The 18,855-nt window shown below is 51.3% G+C and overlaps 1 protein-coding gene across 1 annotated transcript in view; it reads left to right on the forward strand.

The window, feature by feature from the left end:
- The window catches only part of SUGP1 (SURP and G-patch domain containing 1), a 45,277-nt gene extending 28,704 nt beyond the window's left edge, over positions 1 to 16,573 (forward strand). The window contains exons 9-14 of the mRNA XM_030820342.1: positions 12,757 to 12,863; positions 13,620 to 13,797; positions 14,214 to 14,320; positions 15,127 to 15,272; positions 15,941 to 16,070; positions 16,343 to 16,573. Of these exons, the coding sequence (XP_030676202.1) occupies positions 12,757 to 12,863; positions 13,620 to 13,797; positions 14,214 to 14,320; positions 15,127 to 15,272; positions 15,941 to 16,070; positions 16,343 to 16,369 (695 nt within the window). The 3' untranslated portion in view covers positions 16,370 to 16,573. The remainder of the gene's footprint in view (positions 1 to 12,756; positions 12,864 to 13,619; positions 13,798 to 14,213; positions 14,321 to 15,126; positions 15,273 to 15,940; positions 16,071 to 16,342) is intronic.
- Positions 16,574 to 18,855: the final 2,282 nt, after the last annotated feature.

Genomic DNA, 18,855 nt, shown 5'->3' on the forward strand with positions numbered 1-18,855 from the left:
CCTTTCATAAGCTGCTGAATTTGGTTTCCTAGTATTTTATTGAGGATTTCTGCATCTGTATTCATAGGAATATTCAATTGTATTTTTCTTTCTTTCTTTTTCTTTTTTTTTGAGATGGAGTTTTGCTCTTTGTTGCCCAGGCTGGAGTGCAGTAGCGCGATCTCAGCTCACTGCAACCTCCACCTCCTGGGTTCAAGCGATTATTCCACCACCACACCTGGCTAATTTTTGTATTTTTAGTAGAGATAGGGTTTCACTATGTTGGCCAGGCTGGTCTTGAACTCCTGGCCTCAAGTGATTTGCCCACGTTGGCCTCCTAAAGTTCTGGGATTACAGGCGTGAGCCACCACACCTGGCCTGTTTTTCTTTCTTTGTAGTATCTTTGTCTGCCTTGGGTATCAGGCTAATCCTAGCCCCATAGAGTAAGTTTAGAGATGTTCTCTCTTTTGTTTTTTTGGAAGAGTTTGAGGAGAATTGGTATTATTTCTTTCTTCCTTTTTTTTTTTTTTTTTTTTTTTGAGACAGAGTCTCACTCTGTCACCCTGGCTGGAGTGCAGTCGTGCAGTCTCGGCTCCCTGCAACCTCCACCTCCCAGGTTCAAGCAATTCTCCTACGTCAGCCTCCTGAGTAGCTGGGATTATAGGCACCTGCCACCATGCCCGGCTAATTTTTGTATTATTGGTAGAGATGGGGTTTTGCCATGTTGACCAGGCTGGTCTTGAATGCTTGACCTCAAGTTATCCGCTCACCTCAGCCTCCCAAAGCACTGGGATTACAGGCATGAATCACTGCACCCGGCTTATTTCTTTTAAATGTTTGCTTTACCAGTGAAGGTATCTGATTCTTGGCCCTTTTTTTTTGGTGACAGAGTCTCGCTCTGTCGCCGAGGCTAGAGTGCAGTGGCGTGATCTCTGCTCACTGCAAGCTCCACCTCCCAGGTTCACGCCATTCTTCTGCCTCAGCCCAGGTGCCACCACCACGCCTGGCTAATTTTTTGTTTTGTTTTGTTTTTTTAGTAGAGATGGGGTTTCACCATGGTAGCCAGGATGGTCTTGAACTCCTGACCTCATGATCCACCCGCCTCGGCCTCCCAAAGTGCTGGGATTACAGGCGTGAGCTACCGTGCCCAGCCTCTTGGCCTTTTTTTGTTGGAAAGTTTTTTCGAATCCTGATTTGATTTACTTGTCTATTCAGATTTTCTATTTCTTCTTGTGTTTTGATAGTTTGTGTTTCTAGGAATTTGTTCACTTCATCTATCTAATTTGTTGGGGCACAGTTTATTGTATTTTCTTATGGTCCTTTTAACTTATGTCTTATTTTCAGTCATTAGTTACAGCCCCTCCTTCATTTCTGATTTTAGTAATTGAGTCTTCTCTCATTTTTTTCTTAGTTTAACTAAAAGGTTTGTCACTTTTGTTGATCTTTTCAAAGAACCAACTTTTGGTTTCATAGGTTTTTCTCCATTGTATTTATAGTCCTCATTTTCTTATCTCCACTCTAAACTTTACTATTTTCTTCTTTCTGTTAGCTTTGGATTTAGTTTGATCTTTTTCTAGCTCACTAAGGTGTACGCTTAGGTTATTGGTTTTAGATCTTTCTTTCTTTCTTTTTTTTTTTTTTGTTTGTTTGTTTGTTTCTGAGATGGAGTCTCGCTCTGTCACTCTGGCTGGAGTGCAGTGGCGTGATCTTGTCTCACTGCAACCTCTACCTCCTGGGTTCAAGCGGTTCTCCTGCCCCAGCCTCCTGAGTAGCTGGGATTACAGGTGGGCGCCCCCGCTCCCAGCTAATTTTTGTATTTTTAATAGAGACGGGGTTTCACCATGTTGGCCAGGCTGGTCTCGAGCTGCTGACCTTGTGATCCGCCCACCTCAGCCTCCCAAAGTGCTGGGATTACAGACGTGAGCCACCACACCAGCCTCTTTCTTTTTTAAAAAAATAAATAAATAAATGATTGTTATATATATTAACTGATAGATTGGCTTTGTCAGTAATCTATAATAAACTTCTCTTCAAACCCTACTTTCAGAAATACAGTTTCCTTAAAAATAAAAATAACAAAACTGTATATAGCAAAGAGTTTTTTTTGTTTTTTGTTTTTTCCCTTTGAGACAGAGTCTTGCTCTTTTGTCCAGGCTGGAGTGCAGTGGCACAATCTGGGCTTACTGCAACCTCTGTGTACCAGGTTCAAGTGAGTCTCCTGCCTCAGCCTCCAGAGTAGCTGAGATTATAGGTGCCCACCACCACGCCTGGCTAATTTTTATATTTTTAGTAGAGACGGGGTTTTGCCATGTTGGCCAGGCTCATCTCGCACTCCTGGCCTCAGATGATCCACTTGTCTCTGCCTCCCAGAGTGCTGGGATTACAGGTGTGAGCCACCGTGACTGACGTAGCAAGAATGTTTGTACATTGATTATCTAAACATTAAAAATAATAACACAAGCACACCCAGTTCTCCTTGTATAGATTTATGTACCATAACAGTTTCTGCTCCTTCCCTCTCTCCTTGCCCACAAGAACTTTCAGCCTTCCTCCATCACTTGGGAGCCACAGGAAACTGAAGGGTAATTTCCTAGGGGTCTCCACCTAGTCTCAGTGTGCCACCATCTCTTCCATTCTTCTTGTGTGATGGCGGGTCACATCTGCCAGTCTACCACCTTCTTAAAATTCTAGAAGAGAAGCAGAGCAGAAGTTCATGTTGCTCTTAGATCTCCAGACATAAAGTTCCTATCACCCACACCCACCGAGATTAGGGGTTGGGGGCCGAGTACATGGCCCTTATATTCTTCCTAACTCCCTCTCACTTCCTTGTATTCTTCTTGACTTGAAGGATTTTTTCAGATGAAGAGTTGCATAGGGCGAGGTATGGGGGAAGGGGCATGGAGCTTCCATGCCTTCCCTGGGCACACCACCCTCCAGGAACCTCCATGAGTTCTGCTGTCCGGAACCTCTTTCTTCATTCATTCTTTTTTTTTTTTTTTTTTTTTTTTTTTTTTGAGGCAGAGTCTCCCTCTGTCGCCCAGGCTGGAGTGCTGTGGCACTATCTCGGCTCATTGCAACCTCTACCTCCCAGGTTCAAGTGATTCTCCTGCCTCAGTCTCCCGAGTAGCTGAGACTACAGGCACCTGCCACCACGCCCTGCTAATTTTTTTGATTTTAGTAGAGACGAGGTTTCACCAAGTTGGCCAGACTGATCTTGAACTCCTGACCTCAGATGATCCACCTGCCTCAGCCTCCCAAAGTGCTAGGATTACAAGCGTAAGCCACCATGCCCACCCCATGCCCAGCTAATTTTTGTATTTTTAGTAGAGATGGGATTTCACCATGCTGGCTAGGCTGGTCTCAAACTCCTGACCTCAACTAATCTCCCCACCTCGGCCTCCCAAAGTGCTGGGATTATAGGTGTGAGCCACCACGCCTAGCCCTGTATGACAACATTTTGGTCAGTGATGGACTGCATATATGACAGTGGTCATTATTAAAATTGTTATAAGATTATAGTACAATATTTTTACTGTACCTTTTATATGTTTAGATACATAAATACTTACTGTGTTACTTTACAGGTTTGTAGCCTGGGAGCAATGGGGTATACAGTTGTCCCTTGAACAACATGGGGGTTGGGACACCAAGCCCTGTGCAGTTGAAAATCTGAATATAGGCCGGGTATGGTGGCTCACACCTGTAATCCCAGCACTTTGGGAGGCTGAGGTGGGCTGATCACAAGGTCAGCCTGACCAACATGGTGAAACTCTGTCTCTACTAAAAATACAGAAATTAGCCGGGCGTGGTGGCACATGCCTATAATCCCAGCTACTCAGGAGGCTGAGGCAGGAGAATCGCTTGAACTCGGGTGGTGGAGGTTGCAGTGAGCCGAGATCATGCCACTGCACTGCAGCCCGGGTAACAGAGCAAGACTCCGTCTCAAAAAAAAAAAAAGAAAATCAATATAAATTTTTTTTTTTTTGAGGCAGGATCTCACTCTGTTTCCCAGGCTGGAGTGCAGTGGTATAATCACAGCTCACTGCAGCCTCAACCTCTTGAGCTCAAGCTATCCTTCCACCTTAGCCTCCCAAGTAGCTGGGACTATAGCCCCGTACCAGCACGCCCGGCTAATTCTTTAATTTTTTGTAGAGACCGGGTTTCACCACATTGCCCAGGCTGGGCAAAATTCCTGAGCTCAAGTGGTCTGCCCACCTCAGCCTCTGCATGTAACTTTTGACTCCCCAAAAACTTAACTACTAATAGCCTGCTGTTGACTGGAAGCCTTATTGGTAACAAACAGTTGATTAACATGCTTTTTGTATGTTATATGTATTATGTACTATATTCTTATAATGAAATAAGCTGGAAGAAAGAAAATGTTACTAAGAAAATCATAGAGAAAATTAGCCAGGCTGTGTGGTATGCACCTATAGCTCTAGCTACTCAGGAGGCTGAGGCAGGAGGAACATTTGAGTCCAGGAATTTGAGGCTGCAGTGAGCTGTGATCGTGCCACTGCACTCCAGCCTGGATGACAGAGGGTCCAAACAGAGCATCCAGACAGACCCTGCCTATTTATTTATTTATTTATTTTTGAGGCGGAGTTTCACTCTATTGCCCAGGCTGTAGTGCAATGGCATGATCTCGGCTCACTGTAACCTCTGCCTCCTGAGACCCTGCCTCTTTTAAAAAAAAAAGAAGGGAGGAAGAGAAAATATATTGACTATTTATGAAGCGGACATGGATCATCACAAAGGTCATCTTCATCAATGTCGTGTTGAACAGCTAAGGAGGAAGAAGAGTAGGGGTTGGTCTTGCTGCCAAAGAGGTGGAAGGAGAGACAGGCACTCTGTGTAACTTTATGGGAATATCTCATGATTTCTGCCTGACAACTTTTTCATTTCCCTAAAAATGTTTATATACAGTATTATTCCTTCTTCTACCATTTACACTTAGTTTCAGTGCCCATGTCTCGGGTCCATGTCATAAAAGAAGTCAAAAACAGTCTTGAATAATGAGAATCCTCCTACCAGATTGTCATTTTCTTTTCTGGTGCTGCTGCCGCTTCTCCGGCTTCTTCCTCATCATCTGGCACTCATTCGGAAGCACTCCTTTCCATCCAGCTGTCTTCTGTTAACTTCTCCAGTGTGGTATCTGTTAGCTCTTCTATTTTTAATCAATTAATTATTTTTCGATTTGGAGTCTTGGTCTGTTGCTCAGGCTGGAGTCCAGTGGTGCAATCTCAGCTCACTGCAGCCTCTGCCCCTCTGGTTCAAACGATTCTCATGCCTCAGCCTCCCGAGTAGCTGGGATTACAGGCATGCATCACCATGCCCGGCTAATTTTTTGTATTTTTTGTAGAGATCGGGTTTCACCATGTTGCCCAGGCTGATCTCAAACTCCTGAGTTCAAGTGATCCGCCCACCTCAGCTTCCCAATGTGCTGGGATTACAGGTGTGAGCCACCTCGCCTCACCTATGTTTTGAGACACGGTATCACGCTGTCACCCAGGCTGGAGTGAATTGGCACAATCTTGGCTCACTGCAGCCTCTGCACCCTGGGGTCAAGGGATCCTCCCATCTCGGTCTCCTGAGCAGCTTGGATTACAAGTGTGTGCCATCATGCCTGGCTAATTTTTGTATTTGGTAGCGACAGGGTTTCACCATGTTGCTCAGGCTGGTCTCTTACTCCTGACCTCAAATGATCCATCTGCTTCAGTCTTCCAAAGTACTGGGATTACAGGCGTGAGCCACTTCGCCCAGCCTATTTTTTGTTTTGTTTTGTTTTGTTTTGTTTTTTGGAGACAGAGTCTCGCACTGTCGCCCGGGCATGTGCCACCACAGCCAGCTAGTTTTGTATTTTTAGTAGACATGCGGTTTCGCCATGTTAGCCAGGCTGCTCTCGAACTCCTGACTTCAGGTGATCCACCTGCCTTGGGCTTCCGAAGTGCTGGGATTATAGGCGTGACTCACTGTGCCCGGCCAGACCTGTTTTTCTTTATTTTTTATTTTATTTTTTATAGAGACAAGAGATTTGTTATGTTGCCCAGGCTGGACTCAAACTCCTGGGCTCAAGTGATCTCCCCGCCTCAGCCTCCCAAGCAGTTGGGACCACGGACATGAGCCACCCACGTCCAGCTTGTTAGTTCTTAAATTTCTCCAAGATCTATCTTTTGAAATCCCTTACCCTCTACCCTTTTTTGCTGTCTCTACAATCTCTTTCGTGATTTCCTTCATGGGCTCTATTATGAATCCCATGAAGTCATGCACATCTGAAGACAGTTTTCTCTAGCAGGAATTTATTGTTTCAGGCTTGATGGCCTCTTCTGTAGTGTAACCCTTCCAGACTTTCATAATGTTCGCTCTGCTGAGGTTCTTTTCCGTAGCTTTGATAATCCTTTCCATAGAGTACGTGTGTAATGAGCCTTGAGGGTTTTTACGACCCCCCGATCTAGAGGCTGAAGTAGAGACCTTGTTTGGAGGCAGTAGACCACTTTGATACCTTCGGTGTTAAACTCATGAAGTTCTGGGTGGCCAGGGGCATTGTCCAATATCAAAAGAACTTTAACAAGCAGTCACTAGCAAGGTACTTCCTGATTTCAAGGGCAAACCAATCTAGAAAAAGAATTTTTGTTGTCCAGGCCTTTTTACCTCCTGCCTTGGCCTCTCAGTGTTAGGATTACAGGCATGAGCCACCATGGCTGTCCTGCCCTGGCCTTCTTGTTGTATAACCAGAAGACGGGCAGCTGGTGTTTATCTTTTCCCTTCAAGACTCAGGGGTTAGCAGCTTCATAGATAAGGGCAGCCCTGATCATAAACCCAACTGCATTTGCACAAAACAATAGCGTTATCCTGCCTTAAATTCTGGTGCTCGGCTGGGTACGGTGGCTCATGCCTGTAATCCCAGCACTTTGGGAGGCCAAGGTGGGCGGATCGCTTGAGGCCTGGATTGAGACCAGCCTGGGCAACATGAGAAAACCCCATCTCTACAAAAAAAACCACAAAAATTAGCCGGGTATGGTGGTGTTCACTTGTAGTCCCAGCTACTTGGAAGGCTGAGGCGAGAGGTTCACTTGAGCCTGGGAGATTGAGGCTGCAGTGAGCCATGTTCACGCCACTGCACTCCAGCCTGGACAAAAAAATGCGAACCTGTCTCCAAACAAACAGAAATAAATAAATGACTTCTGGTGTTTGCTCCTCTTCCTTACTAATGTCTTTTTTGGCTCCTCCACCCCAATAGGGCACTTATGTCTGCATTGAAAAACCTGTTTGAGGGCAGGTACAGTGGCTCATGCCTGTGATCCTAGCACTTTGGCAGGCCAATGTGGGTGGATCACTTGAGGTCAGGAGTTTGAAACCAGCCTGGCCAACATGGTGAAACCCCATATCTACTAAAAATAAAAAAAATTAGCCATGTGTAGTGGCAGGCTCGTGTAATCCCAGATACGTGGGAAGCTGAGGCAGGAGAATTGCTTTAACCCAGGAGGCGGAGGTTGCAGTGAGCCAGGATTGCTCTACTGCACTCCATCCTGGGCGACAGAGCAAGACTCCATCTCAGAACAAACCTGTTTGAGGCCGGGTGCGGTGGCTCACGCCTGTAATCCCAGCACTTTGGGAGGCCGAGGCGGGTGGATCACAAGGTCAGGAGATCGAGACCATCCTGGCTAACACGGTGAAACCCCGTCTCTACTAAAAATACAAAAAGTGAGCCAGGCACGGTGGCAGGCGCCTGTAGTCCCAGCTACTCAGGAGGCTGAGGCAGGAAAATAGCGTGAACCCAGGAGGCGGAGGTAGCAGTGAGCCAAGATCGTACCACTGCAGTCCGGCCTGGGCGAAAGAGCAAGACTCCATCTCAAAAAAACAAACAAACAAACCTGTTTGAGCACATGCATATCTTTCCTTTTCAATGATTTTCTTAATGGCATCTGGGAACTCATCTGCCACCTCTAGGTGGGCAGAAGCTGTTGTTCCTGTTACCTTGACATCTTTTTAAAGCCAAACCTCTTTCTAAACCTATCAAACCATCCTTTGCTGCCATTACATTCTCCAGCTTTCACTCCTTCGCCTTGCTTTTGTTCTAAATTGTCATATAGTGACTTTGCTTTTTTCTTAAACCATATTAAACCCTGTAGGTGTGTCATTCTGATAGCAGTCCTGTAGACATAAAAAGTGCATTTTCAAAATGAGATAAGAAGTTACTTCACAGAAAATGCAAGGTTTTCACGCCTGTTGACATAGCTGCAATAACAGCTTCATGAATTTCCTCCCCCTCTTCTTTTTTTTTTTTTTTTAAACAATGGTCCTTATGCTGGATTCATTTATCTTGAAATGGTAGGCAACTGCAGTTGCAGACCTCAATCTATGGTACATATCAAACAATTCAGCTTTTTCTTGTAATGTCTTGACTTTTCTCTGCTTCTTGGGGGCACTTCCGCCATCACTAGTGGCACTTTTTTTTTGAGATGGAGTCTTGCTCTGTCGCCCAGGTTGGAGTGCAATGGCACACTCTAGGCTCACTGCAACCTCCATTTCCCGGGTTCAAGTGATTCTCCTGCCTCAGCCTCCCGAGTAACTGGGACTACAGGCACTTGACTAGTGGCACTTTTTATGGGACCCATGATATTCAAGGTTTACTATATTGCACTAAACCTGAAAAATTCTTGAGAACCCTGAGAGATGTCTCTTTACCGCAGTATACAATTTACTAAAGGGACAAATAGCTCGTGCAGAGATGATTAGCGTCACATGATGTTTTAAGCAGATATTCTCAACACTTGAGCTCATTACAATAGCAACAGGAGGTTACAAAATGATTGCAGTAGTACAGTGTGCACTACAGCTAATGTTATGCAGTTAAGATTTAATCTGCTGGGTGTAGTGGCTCTCGCCTGTAATCCCAGCACTTTGGGAGGCCGAGGCGGGCAGATCACAAGGTTGGAGTTCGAGACCAGCCTGGCCAATATGGTGAAACCCTGTCTCTACAAAAATACAAAATTGGCCAGATGTGGTGGCTCATGCCTGTAATCCCAACACTTTGGGAGGCCAAGGTGGGCGGATCAATGAAGTCAGGAGTTCGAGACCAGCCTGGCCAGTATGGTGAAACCCGTCTCTACTGAAAATACAAAAATTAGCTGGGTGTGGTGGTGTGCGCCTGTAGTCCCAGCTACTCGGGAGGCTGAGGCAGGAGAATCTCTTGAACCCAGGAGGCAGAGGTTGCAGTGAGCCGAAGTCGCACCACTGCATTCTAGCCTGGATGACAGAGTGAGACTCTGTCTCAAAAAAGGAAAAAAAAACAAAAAAACTAGCTGGGCGTGGTGGCAGGTGCCTGTAGTCCCAACTACTCAGGAGGCTGAGGCAGGAGAATTTGTTTGAACCCGGGAGGCGGAGGTTGCAGTGAGCTGAGATTGTGCCATTACACTCCAGCGTGGGTGACAGAGCAAGACTCCATATCCAAAAAAAAAAAAAGATTTAATCTACCATCTTTATGTTTGTTTACATTTCTCTTGACTGCAAAACACATTATGTATAGTCTTGTGTGCATAAGTTTTGATAAAGTTTAACTTTCTGCAATGTGTATATGTTTTATGGTAGTAAGTGATAAAACAGACTAGCATCTACATATATCTTATACATTGATTGACACACCTAACTTTTTTTTTTTTTTTTTTTTTTTGAGACGGAGTCTCACTCTGTCGCCCAGGCTGGAGTGTAGTAGTGCAATCTCGGCTCACTGCAAGCTCCGCCTCCCGGGTTCATGCCATTCTCCTGCCTCAGCCTCCCGAGTAGCTGGGACAACAGGTGCCCGCCACCATGCCTGGCTAATTTTTTGTATTTTTAGTAGAGACGGGGTTTCACCGTGTTAGCCAGGATGGTCTCGATCTTCTGACCTCGTGATCCACCCACCTTGGCCTCCCAAAGTTCTGGGATTACAGGCGTGAGCCACCGTGCCCGACCACACCTAACTTTTTCTTGATTTTCTTTTCAGTATTTCTAGGCTACGTGGTTCATCTGACTTTTTTCGAATCGTTGCAAATCTCCAAAAATTTTTTCAATATATTCATTGATAAAAATCAGCATATTAAGTGGACCTGTGTAGTTCAAACCCATGTAGTTCAAGGTCAACTGTAATATCTAGTGTAGGTGTGCAGTAGGCAGTACCATCTAGGTTTGTGGAGGTACAATCTGTGATGCTCACGCATTGGCAACAGCACCTAATGATGCATTTCCAGAATGGTCCCCTCCATGAAGTGATTCCTGACAGTATTTGTGTCTTTGGGTCTGAATTGAGTCTCATTTTTTTTTTTTTAACATAAATAGAGATGGGGTCCTGTTATGTTGCCTAGGCTAGTCTCAAACTCCTGGGCTCAAGCCATCCTCCCACCTCAGTCTTCCAAAGTGCTGGGATTCCAGGCATGAGCCACCACTCCCGGCCAGTACTTGGATTCTTTCTTGTCATAGAAAGTTCAGGAGGCCGTGCATGGTGGCTCACGCCTGTAATCCCAGCACTTTGGGAGGCCAAGGTGGGCAGATCACCTGAGGTCAGGAGTTCAAGACCAGCCTGACTAATATGGTGAAATTCCGTCTCTACTAAAAATACAAAAATTAGCTGGATATGGTGCCATGTGTTTGTAGTCCCAGCTACTTGGGAGGCTGAGGCAGGAGAATTGCCTGATCCTGGGAGGCGGAGGTTGCAGTGAGCCAAGATCGCACCACTGCACTCCAGCCTGAGTGACAGAGCAAGATTCCATCTTGGGAAAAATGAAAGTTCAACAGACAGACAACGATAAGCACTTAACCACAGTTTTGCACAATCACCTTTTCTTTTTCTTTCTTTTTTTTTTTTTTTTTTTTTTTTTTGAGACGGAGTCTCACTGTCGCCCAGGCTGGAGTGCAGTGGCGCGATCTCGGCTCACTGCAGGCTCCGCCCCCTGGGGTTCACGCCATTCTCCTGCCTCAGCCTCCCGTGTAGCTGGGATTACATGCGCCCGCCACCTCACCCAGCTAATGTTTTGTATTTTTAGTAGAGACAGGGTTTCACCGTGTTAGCCAGGATGGTCTCGATCTCCTGACCTCGTGATCCACCCTCCTCGGCCTCCCGAAGTGTTGGGATTACAGGTGTGAGCCACTGCGCCTGGCCACAGTCACCTTTTCACCTCTCCCTTCTTAGCAGGAATTTCGGGGAGGGCCAGCCTATGGCCTGGTCTCCCATTTTCTTACCAAACCTACAAGGGTTGGGGGGTGGTCTCTTGTCATTGCATTCTGCAGATGATAATCAGTGACTGACACCCACTATCTCGTGTCGTATGGCGCCCCACTATGCAGCTATGCAGCCTACACTGTGAGCAGAAACATGACCCCCTCACTCCACCTTCACCGGTCCTCGACACACAGGTGCATGGAGGAGTCTGACGTGCCCTGTTGTGTGGCGCCATCACCTGTGTTTGCAAGATGAGGGACAGGACCCCAAAAGGGAAGGCGGCAGCCTTCCCAGGTCAGGTGGCCAGCCTCTTGGACCTGCTCGTCCAACTCAGGGACGGTTGCTTTCTCGGTGCCTCCCTGGCCCCAAGGGCCTCAGAGATTCTAGGTCAAGGAGAAAAGCTACTGAATGAAGATTCTTATGCTTAGCAGGGCCGTAGCCAGCAACTGCAGCCAGGGTGGAGGGTACCTAGGATTGGTTTGTCACTCAAGTGCCGAACCCTAGTGCTTAGATCTGAGTGCTTTAACGCTCACACACCCCAGCTCTGAGATACCCAGCGGGTGAAGAAGCTGCCCTGTGGCTTAGTTGGACAGAACAGGCTCCAAAGTCTGATTCCCAGGTTCCAGTCCCACTGATCCATGTCCTCAGGGAGCATGGCAGCCCTCACCCGCCCACTCGTGGTGGAGTGGGCCTGGGGGAAAGGGACTGTGGGCATCCTCTAAGGCAATCAACCAGATGCTCAGACTTCGGCTCCTGCGTCTCCCCCACAAGGCTCCCCCATGTCCCTCAGTGCCCTGTAAACCAAGGAAGGACTAAGAGTGCAAATGTGGGCCATTCTTAGCAGCAAAGCCCGAGTGTTGATGAGCTGGAAGGACCCAAGTCTTTTCCCTTCCCAGAGGGCCCGCTGCACCCCTCTGCTCACCTTCTCCCCCGGGAAGCACCGCACTGCCCGAGGGGTGGTGGTTTCTGCCGCCCGGATGGGGCTGTTGCAGCATCTTTCTATGTGTCAGTGTTACTGGAGCCTTCCAAGTTCCACAGCTGATGCCAAATTAAATGTCAGCTGCTCTGAGGATGGTTGGCTGCCTCCCCTGAAGGAGCTAAGGGAGTCGCACAGCTGAGTCTTACGCCAGACTCTGAATCTGTGCGCGCTTACACATGGTGTCTGTTAGCAACGGGGCTGCCTTCTAAGAGCCTGTTTGTGAGTGCGCCCATGCATGCTGCCCACATGCCGTCTCAGCTCTCTTGTCTCCGGCTCTGCAAATTCCTGCCCTGTCACTCATTAGCCATGTGACCCTGAGTGAGTCCCGGAACCTCTGATTCTTGGTGTTCACATGTGCAATGTAGTGGTGCGTAGGGCCTGGCTGGAGAGGTCACAAGGACGTAAGATGTGGGGGTGCACATGGCAGCACACAGCGGGGACCCAAGGCCCTCACATACCTTGTGGCACTGACAGTCGTGATGTGAGGGCCCCGTGTGCCTGGAGTGTCATGAAGGCATGAGACTCATAGCACACCCCAGCACAAGAGCGAGATTGGGGTGCACCTGTCAGGCTCTGACTACCCTGTGTCTTTGGTTTCCAGTTCAGGACCTCAAGGGGCTCGGCTATGAGAAGGGGAAGCCTGTGGGTCTAGTGGGCGTCACAGAGCTGTCGGACGCCCAGAAGAAGCAGCTGAAGGAGCAGCAGGAGGTAAGACTGCGGGGACAAGGGGATGGGGACATGGTCGGTGCCCATAAAGTGTCATCCTCTACCCCCGGGTGCAGCAGTCACAGGGGTTCATGTGCTTCGCCAAGCTCCTGCGTTCAGGTGGAACCCATGGCCAGCGGGGAGGCTTCCAGGCAGGCAGGTCCCCCTGCCCCAGTAGGTGGCATGCCACCCCCCCACTGCACCTGAGTGGCCTCTCAGGCTGCCTGGGAGACCACTGGCCCTTGGGGCGGCCCCAGTGGTCTGTGATCCTGGCCTGAGCTTTGTGGCTGCTTCTCACCGTGCTCCAGGGCTGGTTCCCATGGGATAGTCTACGTTGATGTTCTCTGTCCGCAGTCCTCTGTCACGTCTGTTGAGGCCTCCCAGTTGGAGTTGGGCAGTGTCAAGTGTTGGCACCCCTGAGGAGCTGCAGGCGCCTGCCTGTCATTCCCTGGGGTCAGCTCACTCTGACCCCTCCTCCAGGCCCGCAGCCCCGTCACATCACCCTCGACCCTCCCAGGGGTCAGGACCCTGAGTTATCCTCATTCAGTGGCCAAGAGGTCCTCCGTGCTCCACACCAGGATTTAGAGAACCCAGGGCAGTACTCAGTACTTGCTAGAGTCCTTGCTCCAGTCCTGCCCAGGGGTCCAGATGAGCCAGGTTCCAGTGGGGGCACGCCCAGCACTGGAGGTGGGGAGCAGGGGCGGGGCTCCGGCAGGCCACGGCGCAGTGCCCTGGCTCACTGGCAAGTGCGCCCCGCAGATGCAGCAGATGTACGACATGATCATGCAGCACAAGCGGGCCATGCAGGACATGCAGCTGCTGTGGGAAAAGGCGGTGCAGCAGCACCAGCACGGCTATGACAGTGACGAGGAGGTGGACAGCGAGCTGGGCACCTGGGAGCACCAGCTGCGGCGCATGGAGATGGACAAGACCAGGGGTACGCGGGGCAGTGGGTTGGGCTGGGCTGGGCTGGGCGTGGCCCTCCTCACCTGCCCTGGAAGGTTACCTGGATGCGCCACATGTGGTCTTGAGCTGCCATCCTGGTTCAGCCCCCAGCCTGCCTCCTGTGGCTGTGAGGCCTGGAGTGAGAGGCTCAGTCTGTCTGGGGCCTAGTTTTCTCCGTGGTGAAAAGGAGCGGTCCTGACATCATGAGGGTGGAGAGCTGCACAGGGTTCACTGAATGCTGGGCTGCCTTGCCGGGCAGGGGCTCGGGCTGGGGTCATGGCCCAGCCACCTCCTTCCCTGGGGGCCCCAGGCTCCCACTGAGCCTCATGCCTGTGCCCTGGGAGCCACCAGGCCTGCTCCCCTCCTTCCTGCTTCTCCCTCTTCTCACGTTTCTGCTTCTCTGAGCAGAATGGGCCGAGCAGCTGACAAAGATGGGCCGGGGCAAGCACTTCATCGGAGACTTCCTGCCTCCAGACGAGCTGGAAAAGTTTATGGAGACCTTCAAGGCCCTGAAGGTGAGCCAGGAGGGGCCCCGGCTCCAGCCTCTGCCACGTGCCAGCCCCTCCTGTAGCCGCCTCACCCTGCAGGCGCCCAAAGTAGCCTGGCTACCCCCTCGATCACAGCAGGAGCCAGGCCCTTTCACTGCAGGAGGCATCTGTTAATGACAGGCACCGTCTGTATAGGGAATTAGCAAACAGCAGCTCAGCTGCTGCCTCAGAAACATTTCCTGGGGCTGTGGGGGAAATTCTGCTTCCAGTGGAGCCGATTAAGTGCAGTTTACAGGCAAAGTGTTTCTCGGGCAGAAGTCCCCACGGACTGGCCTCTCCAGAACCAGAGTTTAACATTCTGCCTCTGCTGCTGTTGGGCTCCTGAGGGGAGAGAGCTGACATGGCACGTCCCCCATTATCTTTTTGAGGTTTTTTTTATAAAACTGTTCAGGGCCTGATAACCTCATTAGCGAGGTGGTAACCTTGTCATCCATCTCTTATTAGTACCTTGTACAACAAATTGCTCTCAGGACATGAACACAGGGCTTCTCTTTGCCGGTGAACCATTGCTTTATCTCAGATGGATAAGGCCTGTGTAACTCATCCTCTTGCCCTTTTGACTTGGCCACCAGGGGTGCACAGTTTGGCACTAAGGCCCCTCCTGAGAAGCAGGAGGAGCTTGGTCTGTTTGTTCTCAAGGAGTCTGATCTGGTGTGAGGGAGGCAGATGGGCTGCTGGTCCCAGCACTGATTGAAACCAAAGGCAGAAGGTTGGATTTGGGGGCCACCACAGCCCCACCCCTGGTGGGTGACAGCTGCCTCCTCACCTTGCAGGAGGGCCGCGAGCCTGACTACTCAGAGTACAAGGAGTTCAAGCTGACTGTGGAGAACATTGGCTACCAGATGCTGATGAAGATGGGCTGGAAGGAGGGCGAGGGTCTGGGCTCGGAGGGCCAGGGCATCAAGAACCCGGTGAACAAGTGAGTGTGGCCCTGTGGGAGGGCATGGCCATGAACTTGGGGTCTGTGGCTCCCCTGCCACCTCCCCATTCCCACCCCTTTATGTCATCACTTTTCCCTTGTGGCAAAATGATCACAGCACCCCACTGCATACCCCTTGTCAGGCACAGGCCTGCAGTGCAGGAGGCCATATGGGCTGGGTCCTCCCCAGTCCCAGGACCTCCATCTATCCCCTCGTGAGTATCTCCAGGCCGGGTGGGGTGGGTGAGGGTACAGATGGGTCAAGCCCTGTCTGCCTTGTGAAGGACCTTATTTGAATTCCCCATGAGTGCGAAACCAGTCCCAGAGATGGGCAGGAGCTCTCCCAGGTGTGACCCTGACCCGAGTGCCCCCTTCAAGGCTGTCCTTGAGTAACCATCCTGCCATCCCAAGAGCTGTGACAACCTGCACTGTGGGCTCCTCCTTCCTGTGTGGGACCCTGGGGCCTAGGCCCCCCCGGGGTCTCCCCTCCTTGACCATTCAGGTTCAAGCTTCTCTCTGTGCAGATATGTCTCAGCCCAGCCCTGCACTCCCAGGAGGTGCTGCTGAGAGCCCAGCTGTGCCTGGCCCCCCTGCCCAGAGTTCTGGCCCCAGGCCCCTTCTCACTGGCACTGGCCCAGCCCCCTGCTCACATCCTCTTCTCCCTGTAGGGGCACCACCACAGTGGACGGTGCAGGCTTCGGCATTGACCGGCCGGCTGAGCTCTCCAAGGAGGACGACGAGTATGAGGCGTTCCGCAAGAGGATGATGCTGGCCTACCGCTTCCGGCCCAACCCCCTGGTATGCATGCACGGCTGGGCCGCCTTTGCTCAGTCGACAGGAGAGGGTGGTGGTAGGAACAGAAGGCTCCCTTCCTTCCTCAGTCCAGCCAGGCTGGGTCTCACCAGCGAGCCCCCTACCACCCTCCTGCATTCAAGCTCCCACCCGTCCCCCAAGCCTGCCCTGCCACCTCGAGGATGCGGGCTCAGCTGCCTCCGGAAGGTTCCAGACAGGAGGAACTGCTGTCTTTAGCACTAATCCCCATCTCCTGTTACCTGTTTTGCCTTCCACAGAACAACCCCAGACGGCCTTACTACTGAGTGTTCTGGAAATACATACTTTCTGAATGACCAACCGTCCCTGGACTGTGGAATGTTCCGGCCTGCATTTCTGCCCACCCCTCCCGTTGTCACGAGTGCTGTGCCGTGTAATAAAGTCCCAGTGCTCATCCACCAGATGCCTAGTCCTGTTGCAGGAAGCCCCTCCTGTTAGCAGCGGGACCAGGCCAGGCACGGAGTGCAAGATGCTGTCTTGGGGCTCTCCTTATTGGTCTGTGGAGTCTCCGTCCCCGCTCAGCCTGGGTTGCACTGGAGGGGAGGAAGAAAGCTGTTCTCAGCATAATAAAGCTGGAAGGCCAGGTGCGGTGTCTCACGCCTGTAATCCTAGCACTTTGGGAGGCCAAGGCGGTTGGATCACTGGAGGTCAGGAGTTTAAGACCAGCCTGGCCAACATGGTGAAATCCTGTCTCTACTAAAAATATAAAATAAGCTGGGCATGGTGGTACATACCTGTAGTCTCAGCTACTTGGGAGGTGGAGGCAGGAGAATCGCTTGAACCTGGGAAGTGGTTGCAGTGAGCCGAGATTGCGCCTTTGCATTCCAGCCTGGGCGAGAGAGCAGGACTCTGTCTCAAGTAATAATAATAATAATAAAGCTGGAGACTTGGCCACACCTGGGCTAAAGGAATGTCAGGAACCTCCCAGCCTAGCACTGTGCTGCAGAGGGAGGTTGGGGAGGGGTCTCCAGGCAGGGCCCCGCCTTCTCTCAGACCTGTGGGAACAGGTGGCTTCTGGGCACACCCGTGTGCTCTCCTCCTGGCAGGTGGTGCTGGCGGGGCCCAGCACACAGGTGTTGGCTGTGGCCCTTCAGGTCCCACCAGTGTGGTAGGCACATGAATCCCTGGGGCTTGTGTTGTTAGGCGACAGCCGCATGGATGGATGTGCCATGCCAACATGTCGGGCAGCTCCTAGAAGGAAGGGCCTCAGAGCCAGAGATTTTGAGGCAGGAGGATAGCCCAGGCCACAGTGTTTGCCAAGACCCCCACATCTGCCCCAGGGCCAGAGCCCCACATTTGTGCCTAAGGCACCCTGGGGATCTTGTTAAGCTTGTCAGCTGGTTGGGCGGGGCCCTGGGAATCTGCATTTCCATCTGCCCCCACCCCCCCACACATACACACCCAGTGGGTGCTGCCCAGCTCCTGCAGGCACCAGGGGCTCCCTATTCACATGCTTGGCATGGAGTCGGGCTCCTGGGCCAGCTTGTGTTCACACAGCCATTCAGCAAACACTGGGTGCCAAGTGTGGGGACCAGGTGGACAAGATCTGCCCCAGTCAGCCAGGCTGCTGGGATGAGGTCTGAGGTTGCTACTGAGAGGAACCAGGGAGCCGTGGTGGGGCGGTCTGCAGAGTGTCTCAGTGGGGTCTGAGACCAGGGAGGTGCCAGAGGCAGTGGCAGAGCCAAGGCTGGGGTGATGCCACCCTTTGTCCCTTCCTGACGCTGTGGCTGAGGCAGAGCAAAGAGTAACATTGGTGAGCTTGGCCTGGGTGCCCATGCATGAGGGCTGCCCAGAAGGCAGTGGGCCAGGACCCTGAGCACAGCGGGGTAGTTCTCTGCAGCCAGTGGTTCAGGGAATCCTGGGGCTTGGTCCCAGGCATTCAGCCATCCAAGTCACTTCTCAGTTCTCAGCAACCTGGAGGCTCACCAGGCTCAGGGCATGGACTTTACCCCTTGGCAGGGGACGAGGCCTCCAAGTGCTGTGTGCGCGTGCAGGTGCATCCTGTACACGGGATAAGGCCAAGCCCCTAGGCTGAGCTGGGCACAGACACCCTGACCTTGTGTGGAGAAGGTAGGCGGGGGCGGGGAGGGGGCAGGCAGGGCTGCCTGGAGGAGGGGATGGTGGGGCCCGCTTACAAGAAGGCTCATTTTGCAGACAGAAAGCAGGCCTGGGGGGTGTTGACCCTGCTACAGTTGGGGAAAGTCCAGGGGAACCTGAACTTCACCCATGGGCAGTGGACACCTGGGGAAGGAGGCTGAGTCAGACCTGTGGCCAGAAGACCCTCTCGTGGCCCAGTTCAGGAAGACCTGTGACCCAGTTGGCATCAAGCTAAGAGGCTGCGTGCAGAATGGGGCCTGAGGTAGGGGTAGTGGTTAGAATTTGTGCCAGCTGCAGACTGGGGTCCTGCGGGGCAGGCGTCAGGTGGGCGTGGTTCACCTTGCTGTCTGCAGCATCCACAAGTACTCCACATGGGCCAGAGTCTGGTTGGAGGGGGTGACGAAGACAGATGGTCTCCTCCTCATTCTCCCCCCCAATACTGTGGCCCCCTCCCAGCTGTTCAAAACCTCCCACAGCCTCTCACAGCTGTCTCCCTTATCACATCCCAGCAGAACCGCCCTCCTTTCCACTGCTCACTTCCAAGCCCGAGCCATTTTCCTCCCTGCCAGGAACACTGTTCCCAAACTCTTAAGCAAACTGGCTCCATCCCGATATTCTAACTTCAGTCCCCACCCCCTAGGACCCCTTCTACCCT

The sequence above is a fragment of the Nomascus leucogenys genome, chromosome 10 (genome assembly GCF_006542625.1).
Source record: "Nomascus leucogenys isolate Asia chromosome 10, Asia_NLE_v1, whole genome shotgun sequence".
Lineage (NCBI taxonomy): Eukaryota > Metazoa > Chordata > Mammalia > Primates > Hylobatidae > Nomascus > Nomascus leucogenys.